Genomic DNA, 16315 nt, shown 5'->3' with positions numbered 1-16315 from the left:
TTATTTTGATATATCACAGTGAAAGATTTATCGTCCTCTTTTTTTTTTTTTTTTTTTTTTTTTAAAAAAAAAAAAAAAAAAAAAAAAAAAAAGAAAGAGAAATGCTGGGGCCAGCAAGGGGGCAGAAGTAAATGCCATAAATGAGTTCAATATACATAGCAAAAACTACAAATATTTGTACACTTAGACTAGGAATATCATATCTACTGTTACTTAATGTGTTTGTTGGTGTCTTGTAGAGTTTGTGATCCTTCGAGATGAGAAATGGGGTGGAAACAAAACCTATACTGTTTACCTGGACCTGGAAAAGGACTTTGCTGCTGAGGTAATACTGTCTGCCAGTCTTTAGTGAGTGAGCCACACAGCCCTGTCTGGATACTCTCCGAGGCTCTGTGTCTTGTTGATGACTTAGATGTGGATTCAAGTTTATAGATTAAGTAGGCAGATGGCACAAAGCTAATATATGATGTTTTTATCACTCTCCAAAGGGCTGAAGTAATATCTCCTCATGTCTACAGATTTCACACCTGTGAGTTCAGCCAAAGTACTCCAACAAAGAAAATTGCATATGTACGAAACATAGAGAGGTTTGGGGGGTTTTTTTTTGGGGGGGGGGTCATTCCCTAAACAACATAATTTAACAACCATTTATGTTATTTATGTTGTAGTAGATATTTTAAGTAATCTAGAAATGACATAATGTATATAGTAGGAACTATATAGGTTATATGGAGTACTATGCCAGTTTATATATAGGACTTGGGACTCACAAACTTTGGTATCCATAATCCATAGGTTGGGGATTGAGTCAAGGAACCTGTTCCCTAGGGACAGCAAGGGATGACTATACTTGATCTAACCAAAGCTAAGAAGCAATTAATGATTGTAAATTGCCCATACATAAAATAGAAAATGATGAACTACCTATCTAATAAAAACTGTGGCGCATATAGTATCTGAGCACTTATTTAGCTTAAGGAATATGGGTTAGGAGTTCATTGGGAAATTTGTGAGGGAATTAATTATGTAAAGGCATACATAGTAAGATGAAATGGCAGACTATATGACTAATCACAAGTGCTTTGCTCTGACTGGAGTCCAAAAGGTGAGGTGGGGCATTATGGGAAGATATAGGTAGGTCCAGGTCACAAAGATGTAGAAATGGTGTATAGGAAATGAACTGGAAGTTTTGATGAACTGCGAACTTAGGTTGAATCGATAATTAGAAACGTTCATCAAATTCTAGGAATGTTAGCATGGGTTCTTGGACTGTTGTGATATGTAGACTCCAGAGCCAGAGATGTAACACCCAATCTGTTCCTCAGCATTGTAAGTACATTAAAGTTGGACAGTCAGCCCTGGATTCAAATTTGAAAAGTTATATGACGATCTGAGGTATGCTAGTTAGGGAAGAAAGGATATTGTGATTAGAAACTCAAAACTATGTCATGAGGTATAGTTAAAAGAAGTGGGGACAGAGTTGGAGAGATGGCTTTGCTGCTCAAGAATGCATACTGCTCTTGCAGAGGACCCAGGTTTGGTTCCCAGCACCAACATCTGGTAGTTCACAACTGCCAGCAACTTAAGCTCCAGGGATCCAGTGCCCTCTTCTAGCCTCCGCAGGCATTGTACTCATGTGCACAGAGCAACACACAGACACACATATAAACACATAATTAAACGTAAAATAAAACCTGTTTAAAAAGAAGTAGGATTGTTTAGCTGGAAAGCAGTCTTCAAATATGGGGGTTTCCAGGGAAAGGTCTCCTCTTGAGTCTCCAAAGGGCTAGTGAGACTATGAACAGGGACGACAGGAAAGTGAGCTTAACTTTGGCATCAGGAGAAACTTTTTTTTTTTTTTTTTTTTTGTCTGAGATAGGTTCTCCCTGTAGCCCTAGCTGGCCTAGAACACCCTATGTAAACCAGGCTGGTCTCTATTTCACAGAGATCTGCCTACCTCTGCTTCCTGAGTGCTGGGATTAAAGGCACCATGCCTGGGTAATTTATTTTTTGAGACAGGGTCTCTTTATAGCCCTGACTGACCTAGAACTTGCTGGGTAGACCAGCCTCAAATTCACAGAGATCCGCCTGCTTCCCTCTCCCAAGTACTGGAATTAAAGGCAGGAGACACTTTCTGTTGCTTTCTATACTGGGAGTTGAACCTGGGGCCCTGCACTTGTTACATGCTATGTTAAGTGCTGCATCACTGAACACTGTAGCTCTAGACCTAGCAGGAACTTTCTAATGACTTCAGTTGTTGGTAGAGCCACCTCACTTGACCTTGCATTCCCTTCCCTTAGAGGTGCAGGGGTGGCAGCTGGAGGCCCATTTGGAGGCAGCACTATGTGCAAGTGGGTTTGAGTAGCAGCTGGAAGAAAGACTCAGTGACCTCTGAGGTCAGAACATGTGTGGCCCACTTTGGTATGTGCTGCACATGTTGCTCTGAAACCCTTCTCTGCTGTCTGAGGCAGGCCACAGAACCCACACTCTGTTCCTCGCCCCTAAAACAGTCCTTTGTGGGGACACTGAACAGAGCTAGAAGGAATGCTTCTGGAAAAGCCTGCAGTTGAGTATTCTCACGGTGCTTGTGATGATAATTTCAAGGTGGGCATGTCTATGTATGTTCTTTCTGCACTGCCTGACATAGAAGCATCTGGTAACATGTGCACTTATAGTATGGCTACTGTAACCAAGAAACTGGATTTTAATTTACTGTAAGTCTAGTGGCTCCTCTATTGGACAGCAGCAGGTCTAAGCTTTTGTTCAGTTATCTATTCCCAAGGAAATGAAGAAGTAGCATCAGAAACAAGAATGTGGTCATTGATGTATTATAAATACTCAGACCTAAGGACGTCCCTTCAGAATATCTAAATCCTTCTAGGCCAGATTTAGGTATAAAGAGGGAATTACAGGACACAAGACAAAAATAAATTTTCAAACCACAGGTTGACTGTCCCTTATCCAAAATGCTTGGGACCAGAAGTGGTCTAAATTTCAACTTTCTTCAGATTGGGAATATTTACATATATAATGTGATGTCTTAGAGATGGGACCCAAGACTAAACACAAAATTCATTGTTTCAGGCTACAGGGAAACCCTGTCTCAAAAAGACCGAAAAACAACAAAAAAAATTCATTGTCTCATATATACTTTACACACCTGGAAGTAATTTAGTAGAGTCACTTAATGTGCCTACCTGTTGACTGTGATAGTTCACATGAGATTATATGGGGATTTCTCCCATGTTGTCACTTTGCAGCTTCTCAGATGAGGGATGCTCAGCTCTACTAGTGTGCTCTAGCACCACTCGCCACACTCACCGTGTTTCTTTACCTACTTTTCATTCTGATTCTGAGATATACCTGTTGTCATCCTCATTCTTTTTTTTGCGATTTTTTTTTTTTTTTTTTTTTTTTTTTTTTTTTTTTTTAAAAGGGTTAGCCCCAGCTGTCCTGGAACTCACTATGTAGACCAGGCTGGCCTTGAACTCACAGAGATCGGCCTGCCTCTGCCTCCTGAGTGCTGGGATTAAAGGCGTGTGCCACCATGCCCGGCTTCATTCTTATTTTTAATTCTTTGTTTTCTGAAACAGGTCTTATACTGTAGCTAGCCTTGAACTCCAGCCAATCCTCCTGCCTCAGCTTCGCAACTGTGAACCACCATGCTAGCCCATTATTCTCAGTTTCTAAGTAAAAAAGTGAAAATCAGGCTGGGGGTGTAGCTCATTGATGGAGAGCTTGCCTAGTATGTACAAGATCCTGGGTTCAATCCCTAGTACCTCAAAAATAAGTCAGAATTTAAAGAGACTAAGTTTCCACTTCGGGGCATCATACTGCTAACTGGGTATCTGATGATTGTATGTCTAACTCCAGAACCTTTGTTCTCTCACTCAGTCATTGGCCCTTGGGTTACCTATGTGAATAATGTTTGGTTTATGTCTCTAAGCATAAACAGAAAGACTAACAGAATTAGACTAATAAATATATTCAGCCTCTAAAAACCCTCAAGTTAATATAGAATTCAAAGTCGAAAGATCAGGATTTTGGCCGGGCGTGGTGACACAAGCCTTTGATCCCAGTACTCAGGAGGCAGAGGCAGACGGATCTCTGAGTTCCAGGCCAGCTAGGGCTACAAGAGGACCCTGTCTCAAAACAAAAACAAACAAACAACAACAAAAAAAAAACGTATATATACCAAAAAAAAAAAAAAAAATTCTGGATTTCAATCTAGGTGGGTGGCAAGAACTTGGTAACCCCAGTGCTCAAGAGGCTGAGGCAGGAAGGTGGCAAGTTTGAGGACAACCTGGGCTATATACTGAGATCTGTCTGAGACAGGCAGACAGGCAGACCTGGCTTTCTGAGCAGTTAGATTTTCTGGATCTGTTTTCCCTTCTTTGGTCTGCCAGTCTCATGAGATTATTGTGAGGATCAAGGCTGCTGAGGGCACACTGCTGGGTATTCTGCAGCTCTTTGTAGATTCTGGTGTTGTGTGCCTTGTTCCAGGACTTGTCTCACCAGCCTGGTTCACTTCCACAGGTTGTACATCCTGGAGACCTAAAGAATTCTGTTGAAGTTGCCCTGAACAAGTTGCTGGATCCAATTCGGGAAAAGTTTAACACCCCAGCCCTGAAGAAACTGTCCAGTGCTGCCTACCCAGATCCTTCAAAGCAGAGTAAGACCAGCTGGGAAAGGAGGGGCCAGGCTGAGGTAACAGCATCAGGAGAGAGATCCAGTCATTGGGTCTCAGAAATATACCTGTCTTAAGTTGAGGGCCTAGGAACACAAGGGTCTGAAGTAGAGGAATGTCTTATCCCAGTGACACCCAGGTCCTTTGTCTTGGTTTGGTTGACACTGAAATGGTTGCAGCAACACTGCAGGGATGATGGTGTGAGACCTGCACTTTGATCTCCCAGTTTGTGTTGACTAAACCTGCCTCCTGACAGCTGTCTCTAGTTGGTACATATAGTGATAGTCTGTTCACAACTGCTTGGGAAGAGTCTCAGAAGAGCCAGCAGGACTTCTTGGAAGAACTCATCCCAGCACTCAGGAGGCAGAGACAAGTGGATCTCTGGGAGTTCCAGGCTAGCCAGTTCTACATAGTGAGACCCTGTCTCAAAATAAAAAGGGGGCGGGGGGGACTAGAGAGATGGCTCAGCAGTTAAGACCACTGGCTGCTCTTGCAGAGGACCAGGGTTTGATTCCTAGCTAGCACCCACATGGTGGCTAACAGCTGTCCGTAACTCCAGTTCCATGGGATTCGATGCCCTCTTCTGACCTCTTCAGGCATTACACATGCAGGCAATACACTCATAAGATGAAAATAATAAATAAAATAATAAAGAAGAATATAACTCAGTGGATAGGTTTTGGGATTCTCCTCGTCTGGTGGGGTCAGTACTGACCAGCCATTGGTAAGTTGGGAAGGAGGTGAGCCTTGACTTCATGGGATTCTTCTTGCTCCCAGAGCCCACTGCCAAAGGCCCTGCCAAGAATTCAGAACCAGAGGAGATCATCCCATCCCGGCTGGATATCCGTGTGGGGAAGATCATCAGTGTGGAGAAGGTACTCAATTTTCATCACACCTCAGAGAGGCAGACAAGGGTTAGGTTTGTATGTTTCCATTTGGAGAAAACCTGGCCTGGAGAGGGGAAGGAACATCCCTGAGGTCACATTACTAGTCAGAATCCAGGTGTCTAATTCCAGGCAGCCTCAACCTTACACTACACTCAGCCAGAAACTTGGGAGTGCAGAATGTTAGAGGGAACTCGTTTATCCATTAAATCTGGCTGGATGGACTCACCTAGTGTGCGCCATCTTTGCTGGGCAAGCTGCAGGCCTTGTCTTAGACCAGTTTCTGCTCCCTAGGCAGTGGTGGCAGGAGGCTGGGAGCCATTGTTCTGGGCCTTTTTTCTCCTGGCATTGATTTGCTTTGCACTTTTATAGACCTGACCATCCCAACCATGAGACAGCATGCCTGAGGTGGCTGCTGGACTCCTACCTCCAATGGTGAACCAAAATTAGTCCACTCCCACCTCCTAACCATCTGGGACCTGTTGGTGACATATGTGAACCATAGTGGTATAGCCACCAGCAGCCCAGGCCACTTAAATCTCTGTGAGAGATTTTCCCACAAACCTTAGGTTCATTTCCTCAAATCCATCCTCTTAGGGATTAAAATATTCCAAGGCCTGTTCTCAAAGGTGGGTAATACCCACCTGTAATCCCAGAACTCAGGAAGCTGAGGCAGGAGCTTTGGCTACATAGTCAGACTTTGTCTCAAAAACTTCTGCTTCACCATATTAAAACAAGCTGTCACTGGGGGGAAAAAAAACAAAAAAAAGGGGCTAGAGGGATGGTTCGGTGGTTAAGAGCACTGGCTGCTCTTGCAGAGGACCCTGCTTCTGTTCCCATATGGCAGCTAACAACTGTTTGTAATTCCATAGGGGATCCGACACCCTCTTCTGGCCTCGACGAGCATTGCACACATATGGTGCACCTCCATACATACAGGCAAAACACTCATACATGTAAAATAAATTTGGGGGAGGGTGTTATTTTGTTTTGTTTTGGTTTTGATTTTTTGACAAGTCTCCCTGTAGCCCCAGCTAGCCTGGAACTCTCTATGTAGACCAGGCTGGCCTTGAACTCAGAGATCTACCTGCCTTTGCCTCCTGAGTGCTAGGATTAAAGGTGTACACCACCACGCCTACCTTTAATTGTTTAATTTTTTATGTGTATGAGTGTATTGCCTTCCACCATGTAGGTCCTGGGGATCCAACTCAAGTGGTCCAGTTTGGCACCCACTGAGCCATCTCACCAGCCCCGATAAGAATCTCTTGCTGCCAGGCATGGTGGCGCATGCCTTTAATCCCAGCACTCGGGAGGCAGAAGCAGGCGGATCTCTGTGAGTTCAAGGCCAGCCTGATCTACATAGTAAGTTCCAGGACAGCTGGGGCTACAGGGAGACCCTGTCTCAAAAAGACCAAAAAAAAAAATCTCTTGCTGACAGCACCCAGATGCAGACAGCCTATATGTGGAGAAGATTGACATGGGGGAAGCAGAGCCCAGGACTGTGGTGAGCGGCCTGGTGCAGTTTGTGCCCAAACAGGAGCTACAGGACAGGCTGGTGGTGGTGCTGTGCAATCTGAAACCTCAGAAGATGAGAGGAGTGGAATCCCAAGGCATGCTACTGTGTGCTTCTATGTGAGTGAGGACTTGTGAGGGGGATGGGGTTGTCAAGAATGAGGAATTGGGCCCTGTGATTGTGAATTGTGCCACATGGAAGCCCTAAGAAAATGCATCTCTTTGATGCTAAAAGATGAGGCATGAAGAAGTTGCTGTGTAACTGCTATGACTGAAACCTGACTTACAGAAAGGGTTAAGATTAAAAAAATGATGCAAGGGGTGTAGCCCAGTCAAATAGAGTGCTCTCCTAATGTGCATGAAGTCTTGGGTTTGATCCCCAACACCACACCACATAAAAGTCAGTGTAATCTCGCACAACCTGTAATCCTAGCACTGGAGAAATAGAGGCAAGAAAACCAAAAGTTCAAGGTCATCTTATCTATATTCAGGTATAGCCTGAGCTACATGAGACCCCATCTCAAAAAATAAAGATCAAAAACCAGAAATGAGCTGGGCATGTGGTACATACCTTTAATCCCAGCACTCAGGAGGCAAAGACAAGCAGATCTCTGAGTTCAAGGCCAGCCTGGTCTACAGGGAAACCCTGTCTCAAAAAGACCAAAACAGAAATGAAAGTGTGTACATACTAAGTCTCACTACTTAGTAAGAGAAGCCAGGATTCAAACCCATTCTGATTGACTATTATTGCTGCTGGAGACCCAGATTTTGGTCTCTCTCTGGGAAAAGGAATTTGGTACAGCTTGGTTAATTTAAACCAAGTGATGTCCAGAGATGTGGAAAAGTGATGAAGACCTCTGGGTCATGGCACTGAGGATCCTAAATCCCTTTAGGGCCCAGTAACTGGCCTCCACAGCTGTTGGAACCATCCAGTCTCACCTTTTTTTTCCCTTTCTGTCTCCCCAGAGAAGGGGCGAGCCGCCAGGTTGAACCTCTGGACCCCCCTGCAGGTTCTGCTCCTGGTGAGCATGTGTTTGTAAAGGGCTACGAGAAGGGCCAACCAGATGAAGAGCTCAAGCCCAAGAAGAAAGTTTTCGAGAAACTTCAGGTAAAGCATTGCTGTTCCTCCTTGCCTGGGCTGTCCCAAGTATGCTCTCACTGAACCCACAGCTGCTTCTTTTCCAGTGAGTGTTCCTACACCTGAGCCCCTGTGTCTTCTTCATTCCAATCCGAATATGAGGGACTTGGGGGTCTCAGAAGGACCCTGTATACACTGAGCACTGTCACCTTGAAGTACTGAGTGAGGGACTTAAGACATTGCCTCATTTGGTCTGCAATCTGGAACAGGAGCCGAAGGATATCCCCATTTTACCTGGCAAAGCACTGGGGTCAGCAGAAGTGCTGGAGCCAAGGGCAGAGGAGGTAGCACAAGGCTCTGGGTTTGATCCTCCATATTGCAGCAAATAAATGGAAGAAGTGATGAAGCCACAACCCAGATCCTCCCAGATTTTCTCCTGCCCTCACTCTCCTGCCTTCTGGACACTGACTCACATATGGCCTGCACCATTTGTCCCTAAGTTCATTCATTCATTTATTTATTCTATAAGTATCAAGTCCAGAATATATGTGACAGGCACTGTTCTAAGTATTTGGGCCGTGCCGGCAAAAACAATTAGCTCTGCTCATCAAACATTGTAGAAAATGTCTTAAATGCGGGGCTAAAAATGAAGAAAATATCCATAGTCCCCGCTGGATAGGTGGTGCACATCTCTAATCCCAATAGTCAGGAGGCAGTGGTAGGAGACTCACACCATGTTCAAGGCCAGCCTGACCTACATAAGGACTTCCAGGCCATCCAAGGCTATATAGTGAGACCCTCTCTCAAACAAAACAAAAGCATACACACAGATCTCCAGTCCTTCCATCACTCCTAAAATAAGTCATGATTGTTTCCTTCTGGTCACAGTATATAGGTCTTTGTATCTATTCATAAAAAAATATGTTGGGACTGGAGAGATGGCTCAGCAGTTAAGAGCACTGACTATTCTTGCAGAAGACCCAGGTTTGAATCTCAGCACCCACATGGCAGCTAACAACTACCCATAACTCTAGTTCAGGGGATCCAACAGCCTCTTCTGTCCTCCAAGGGCATAAAATATTTAAAAAATCAACATGTTACCTGGGTGTGGTGGTACATGCCTGTAGTCCCAGCACACAAGAAGCAGAGGAAGGCTGATCTCTGTGAGTTTGAGGCCAGCCTGGTCTACATAGTGAGTTCCAGGCCATCTGGGGCTACTGGGAGACCCTGTCTCAAAAAAGACCAAAAAAAAAAAAAAAAAAAAAGTGTTTATCAAAAGATAAGACAGGAAACTTTGGCAAGCTACTCCTTCAGTAAAGTTGGGCTAGGTTAACCATTTAATAAGGTAAGAGTTTTGTGTTCCACCACCCATTTTTTTTTCCTGTCTCATCCAGGCCGACTTTAAAATTTCTGAGGACTGCATTGCACAATGGAAGCAAACCAACTTCATGACCAAGCTGGGGTTCATCTCCTGTAAATCACTAAAAGGGGGTAACATTAGCTAGCCAGCCAGCATCTTCCTCTCCCACCATCCTGTCTGCTGTCCCAATTCGTTTCACCTATTCACCCATCATCTCTCAGGACACTGAAGCCACAGGTCTGGAACTGTTGATGAGTTCCCAAACTCAACAGGGGACAGCTCATTTCTGGGATCCCATCTGGGATCATCCCCACCCTGCTGCAATGAAACCAACCCCCTAGGGTAAGGAGGCTGGACGAGGCTGGGCAGCAGTAGACCAGCAGTAGCAGACCAGCTGTAACTTCTTCCCTTGCCAGCTGATTACGAAGTCTGGTTTCAATATAACTCCTAGAAAAAGTTTATGCCACAATCCTTGTAATTGGAAAAACATTGGTTCCCAGGTTCCCTAGGAGTTATCCTAGCATCTGTGCCTCTAGCTGGGCTCTGGTGCCTGGACTGGGCTAATTACAGCTGCTCCCCAACAGGAAATTGTGGGATTTGAAAAGAGAAACAGAGAACCTAGTGGTCTACCAAGCTTCCAGAGCTGACAGCTTTCTCAAGCCTGCCTACCCTGAGGCCTGGCACTGGTGGCAGGACCCACCCCAGTGCTATTGAAATTTCCTTTGATCAGCTAGGTTGGGACATTCCCTAAACCTGCTGTGTGTTAGCATCAGGGTCAGAGTGGACTGGCACAGTGTGGTGCTTTCTTCATAGAGGGTAGGATACTTCATAAGGCGTCTCAGTCACATCACTAACCACCACTGTCAAATTCAAATAAAATATATGAATGACAGTTTCTGGATATGTTCTGTCTTAAGCCAGACCATCTTAGAACACAAATGTGAAGCCACTGCTCTCCTGCACCAGTAAAGGGAGGATGGTACATACTCGTGAGTTTCCCTTCCGAAGTACTAAGCAGAAGTTGTCCACTCGTGGGTCTAAGGCTTACAGGACACTTTCCCTTCTCACTGTGGGCCCAGACCTGTCATGTCCCTCCCACCCGCTGCAGCCAGGTCTCTCTGTAGTTCATCAGCTTGATGGTTAAGTTTTTGTGCTGTTGTATGAGATGCTTTGCTTTCCTCAGACCTTGTTCACCACATGTCACCTGGTACCATCATCCATTGTCCATATCTGACCCATTAGAACGAGGGAGAAAAAGTAGCAGTCACAGCCAAATTTCAATCATTTAACACTTTTTAATGAAACACAGCCTTTTCACGTGTCTCACTCAAGCTTGGGGATAGGGAGAAAGAGGGAAAGGATTGTTTATATAGATATATCAAAGACTCAAATTTAAAGAAATATATATATATTTCTCTCTTCAACATTTTTATGCAAACTAAAAATCAGAGGCTTTTGGTCTCCCCATTTGTACAAGTCAAGCTCATCTACACAGAGGACAAGAAAGGTTGCCTCTTCTCACCCTTGTACTCTGGCCCACCCAGTGGGGAAACAAGTCTAGAAGATCCTAAGTAAGGACAAGAGCTCCAGTAACACTGGAGGAGTAAAGACAGAAGGTGGCTGCCTCCCACCCCCAGTAGCCTCCAGGCTACTGCAGGGCCTGGTTTCATGGGCTTTGACCAGCCCCGGATCCTGGGGCAGAACAGTGCTTGCTGATTGTCCTCCCTCCCCAACTCACTGGGCAGCATCACCAGCAGCAGTTCCCCATCACCCACAGGGCAGGGGAAGGATGTTGGTTTGTAGCTATAGGGAGAAAACAGTAGTGACAAACAACCTAGAGAGAGGGCCAAGGGAACCTGGGCTCTCACTGCAACCTCCCATTTCTTGACAGGAAAGTCAATAACAGGGTAATGTGTACTCTCTCCTTGGTAGTAGAGAAGCTAAAAGCAAGGTGCCTTGGCTAGGCTCAAGCCCAAGTCACTGTTGAAGAAACTCAAGAGGTGGCCCTGGAAAGGAGGTTCTAGGGGCCAGCCCTGTGCAGCCACCAGGGCTGATAGGAACCCCAGCTTACTTAGAGGTGGAACAGGCTGAAAACAGAAGTCATCAAAATTCTGGGAAGAGAAATCAGTAGCATAGGCTGCTATCTGGGGGATAGCCACTGGCCTGCTCCCTAGGAGCACTGAGTTACCCCTTTAATGACTAGGTTAGAATGGGGTAAAATGCACCTTTGGCATCCCATCCTTGCCACTCAGCATCAGCTCCCTCCACTGGAGCCACCTGCCTGGAAGGCAGCTGCAGAAAGGACATGCACCAAAGAGTAGAGACAGGTCAGAGAAGAAGTCTGAGGCCAGACCTCGGCCTACTGCCCAAATAAGCTCTCCTCTGCCAGGCCCTCCTCTTCAGTATTCCCTACCACGCTCAAGTGGACACAACTGGCTCTGAAGTTGTACCCATCTGCCCCCACCCAATCAAGTGTCAGGGCAGCCCAAGACGGCTTCCTACTCTGGTAGTTTTGCTTTCTGAGCCAGTGCCTGCAGACCTCCCTCTGTCCTGACAGTCTCCTACTTGTCCCCTGTAAGGAGCACCTGGCAGAACTGGAAGGCAGGAGAGTGGTTGGTGGTAAGTTGAGGCACAGGAAGGCTAGCCCCCACTGCACCTTTTGTGCTTTGGAATTCCACAGCCCCACTCCCACCAGCGTGGGGAAGCTTGGGGGAATAAATGACTTGCCCATCTCCAAGAACCAAGGAAAGGAGCAAACTGAATTGGCAGAGGGAACAGATTGGTCCTAGCAGGGGCTGGCTGATGCTGCCACCATGTAAACAGGCCCTTGGAATGTGGTTTCATGAGCCCTGGAGGATGGACATGTAGCCACTTTGTAAAAGTGCTTTGATTCCAGACTACAGTATACATGATTCCAACATGAAAAAAAAGAAACAAGTGCTCTGCTCCCACCTCTTTGGCCTTAGGGCCAGCAGGGGGCGCAGCCACCCACTCCCACCAGCTACCTCCTTCAAGATGAGGCAAAGGCCAAAGCTGAAGCGGCAGCTGTTGAAAGTGAATCCATTCAAGAAAGGCATGAGAGCTGGGTGACTTGGAGGATGGGCAACACCAGGCTTGCATAAACATCGAAGGCTGCGGAGATTAAGGCTGCAGGCATGTTCTCTTAGGTTGTGTGCCATATCCTCTCATCCTTAGAACTGCTCAGATCCCTGAGAGATTGTATTCCTGGGATGGGTCAGCAGTGCCAGTTGAGTGTGATGGTCAGACCAGCTCTTTCTGTGGATCTGTGAGGAAACAGACACTTAGCAAGTCTCCCAAGACACATCCTCACTCAACCTTTCTGTATCATCTCACATTACTGACGAACCAGCAGTACTGAGCTGCACATTTTAGACAGGTATTACTGCCCCATTTCACAACATAGCTGGGCTAGATGAAGTGGCAACGTTGGAATCTACTCAGGTCTGCTACCAGAGTGCTCCCCAAGCTCCTACCCCTGGAGCTTAATGGTGACAGTTCACCCATCCCAGACATCCCAAGAACAGAACAGTTTTTAGATGCAAGAGCATGTCCCCCTAGAGTGGGACCACAGATACCTATTTTGCATTTCTGTGTACTGTACCTGAACCAGAGGGGCTCCTGTTCTCAGTACCCGCCAGCTGTGCATCGCCATTCTCTGCCAGCTCCCCCTTAGTCCTGTCCTCAGTGTGAGGGAACCCATTGGTGGATGGAGAAGTAAGGGATTCAGCCCGAGGAAAACTAGGGGATGGAGGGGGGACTCCCACGGAGGGCTTGCGGGCCACTGGTGGAGGACCCTTGGAAGGCTTCCTCTGGGCCTGGGGTGGCCGCTGCTCTGAGATGCTCCGAAGTTCAGCCACCAGATTCCGCTGAAGATCAGCCTGGACCTCAGGAGACACAGGACGCTCAAGCTGCAGTTTCTTAGTGCCCTTGGAGAAGATGAAGCTAGCTGTGGACGCAGCAGATGGAGACCGTGCCTCTGCTTCGGGTGGTCCATTGGGCTGAGCAGTTCCAGGGCCCTCACTGGCAGCCAGGGTGGAGGCCTTGAGTCGGACAGCAGCATGGAGTCCAGAGGAGGGGGGAGCAGGCACTGGGCTGGCCCTCCCCGACAGAGCTCTTCGCAGTGGCTTCTGGGGAGCTGATGGCCCTGGAAGTGGATTTGGAACCCCTGTGGGGGCAACTACCGAGCGGAGGCGTACCATCTGCAGGAGTGAGGGTGTGACCAGGGGTGCACCAGCATCCTCCCTGGGAGCCCCACTGCTCTTCCCACAGCCTACAGACTCCTTCTGAGGGAGCTTGGCCAGAGGTTCTGGAACAGCACTAGCTGGAGGTGGGGCTAGAGGTGCTGGAGGAACTAGAGGAGCTGGTGGAGGGGCTGGGGTACTCTGGGGAGGGCTCTGGAAAGAGCTAGCAGCTGAGGGGGAGGCAGCCAGGGAGCTGCTGAGGTCCAGAGGGCCTGCAGGCTCAGGGTCAGCCACAGAAAAGAAGGCCTCCTCAGGTGGGGGGAAGTCAGCCATGGACAGGTCCTGATCCTCAGGTACTGGAGGGGGTGGTGGTGGCCAGTTAGGATCTGGAAGGGGGTCCTCAGTAGTCTCTGGAGGAGGTGAAGCCTCCTCAACTACCTCTGGCTTCTTACTAGGTGGCGGGGGTGGATGATAAGATGGGGGTGGGGATGGTGGGGGTGACTGGTCTTTGGAAGCAATGGGAGACTCCTGGGGTGGAGTCAGGGTTGTCTGAGTAGAAGGGGGTACGGGACTGGTGTCAATGGTAGAAACTAGCCCAGGAGCCAGAACGGTGGTAGCCAGAGCAGGGACAGCTTGCTTAGGGCTCTTGGGCTTAGAAGGAGGTGGAGAGAAGGGGGCAGGCACCTTAGGATGAGGAGGTATGACAAACCTGTCACCCAATGGGGTTGACATTTGTGGGCCAGAACGGTCTGAGGGAGTAGGGTCTGAAGAAGAAGAACACAGAGACGTGAGGGAAGAGGACACAGAGGGCCCAGGAGATCGAAGAGATGTGACTCGCTCTGGCTTAGGAGGTTGAGCCTTGCCTGGGGAAGCAGGGGCACCTGCCAGACCCTTGGCAGGGAGGGTCGGGGTACCACTTTGGCTTGAGTATCCACTGGAAGGTGAAAGTGTTCGTTCTGGAGAACGTGGAGGGCGCCTGGAACCACCTGGAGACAAGCCAGAGACCCAGCTGCCTGCTGAGTTGGGTGGGCAAGGTGCTGCTCCTGCTCCTTCAGACCCACCTGTGGTGGGCGGCCGGGGCAACTGTGGCTGCTGCTTCCGCTCAGGCTTGGGTGGTAACCCCAAGGGCCCATCAGGTACTGCTGAGCTCCGCTGGTGGAGGGAGTAGGTCCGGCGAGGTGGTGGGGGAGGCCTTTTCAGCTTTCGCAGGGACACACTCCGGCCAGACAACTGCCCACTGCTGCGGATGCTGGCTGTGTCTGAGGCCTCAGCAGTACTGCCCCCACTGGGGGAGCCCCTCCCACTACCCCCTGGAGGAGGGGGTACCACATTACTGCTAGCCACAGAGCCCTCTGGCTGGCCCTCAGAGCCCCCCTTAGAGGACAGGGTGGACCCATCAGACACGATGGTCTCAGAGGATTGAGAGTGGCTCCAGGTGTCACTGGAAGAGGAAGCATGGCGACTGCGGGGCCATGGACTTGAGGCTGAGGAGAAGCGGCCCAGTGAGCGAACAGAAGCTGGACTGGCCGAGACCAGGCTGCAGCGGCTCAAAGTGCGCAGGCTGGAGGGGCCCAGGGCCACCACATCCACTGTGGGTGGCAAGACAGCATGTGGGATCAGCTTCGACAAGTAGGTGGCCTGGGGCGAGATAGACATGGCTGGACTCAGTGGCTCTGGAGGTCCTGCCCCTCCCGTCAGTCCAGGCACTGCAAGAGACATGGGCCGGGTCAATGGAGGCGGCCGGGTTCCTGTGGACCGGCCAACGAGTGTGTCATCCCGGTAAATACGGTCGATGTGACGCTGTAGCATGGCCTCTGTATCAACACCCGCCTCTGCTTCTGCCTCCAGGGCCTGCAGGGACACCCGGACCCCTGTCCTTAAGGCCAGGCCTGCAGGGCGACCATCCACTGTGGGAATGCGGACAGCATCCCGTGGACCAGGAGGCTGTGGAGTACCTGGTGCCTCACGCTGGTTCCGCAGGCCTGAAATGGGTAAGGAGATGGCGTCAGCAGAGGGGCTGGCCTGGCCCCCCTCCACTACCACTGCCCACCTAACAAGGGCTCACCGAGTTCCTTTTGCACATGCTGTGGCAGCCCCAGGACTGTGCTCCGCCGCTCCCTGCGGCGCCCTGTCTTTCCAGATTTGGGAAATGAGTCATGGGGTCGGAAAGTGGAGCCTAAGAGCCAGACCAGAGAGAGAAAACTCATTAGAGCAGAACTCTCCATTCTACAGAGCACTGCTTTGATAACTACTAGTTAGAGCTCTGGGCAAAAGTTCTGTAGTCAAAGAATTACAGGCAACCGAGAGGTTTAAGACTTCTGGAAACTCCTCTCATTCAACAATGATCATTTCCATTTCCACTTAGCCAACACCATTTCTTACTTAGTAATACATTTCCATGTCAGCATGTTAAATGCTTGGTATTCATTCCAATAAGGTAAATGCTCTTAATATCTTTTCTTTTTTTTTTTTTTTTTTTTTTTTTTTTGGGTGTGCTACTAGAGATTGAATTCAGGGCCTTACACATACCCTCTACCACGGAGGCAATTCCTAGCCAATCCTTTGGCTTTTTCTGTTTTGAGATGGGGGTTT

The 16315-nt window shown here is 48.3% G+C and overlaps 2 protein-coding genes across 3 annotated transcripts in view; one reads left to right on the top strand and one right to left on the bottom strand.

The window, feature by feature from the left end:
• The window catches only part of Yars (tyrosyl-tRNA synthetase), a gene marked incomplete at its 5' end in the record, with an annotated part of 26889 nt that extends 16476 nt beyond the window's left edge, over positions 1–10413 (top strand). Inside the window, 6 exon segments of the mRNA XM_008829198.1 lie at positions 240–325; positions 4537–4672; positions 5465–5562; positions 7010–7203; positions 8050–8191; positions 9556–10413. Coding sequence (XP_008827420.1) covers positions 240–325; positions 4537–4672; positions 5465–5562; positions 7010–7203; positions 8050–8191; positions 9556–9666 — 767 coding nt within the window.
• A 383-nt stretch (positions 10414–10796) lies between these two features.
• Positions 10797–16315, bottom strand: part of Kiaa1522 (KIAA1522 ortholog) — a 31150-nt gene continuing 25631 nt past the window's right edge. For both annotated transcript variants that reach the window (XM_008829196.3, XM_008829197.3), the window contains exons 5-7: positions 15789–15899; positions 13144–15705; positions 10797–12805 (exon numbers count right to left, since the gene is read on the bottom strand). In XM_008829196.3, coding sequence (XP_008827418.1) covers positions 12783–12805; positions 13144–15705; positions 15789–15899 — 2696 coding nt within the window. In that variant the 3' untranslated portion in view covers positions 10797–12782. The remainder of the gene's footprint in view (positions 12806–13143; positions 15706–15788; positions 15900–16315) is intronic.

This window comes from Nannospalax galili, unplaced genomic scaffold (genome assembly GCF_000622305.1).
Source record: "Nannospalax galili isolate Female #2095 unplaced genomic scaffold, S.galili_v1.0 scaffold473, whole genome shotgun sequence".
In the NCBI taxonomy this organism is placed as follows: Eukaryota; Metazoa; Chordata; class Mammalia; order Rodentia; family Spalacidae; genus Nannospalax; species Nannospalax galili.
The sequence above is the reverse complement of the archived record's forward strand: the minus strand, read 5'-3'. Positions and strand labels throughout refer to the sequence as shown.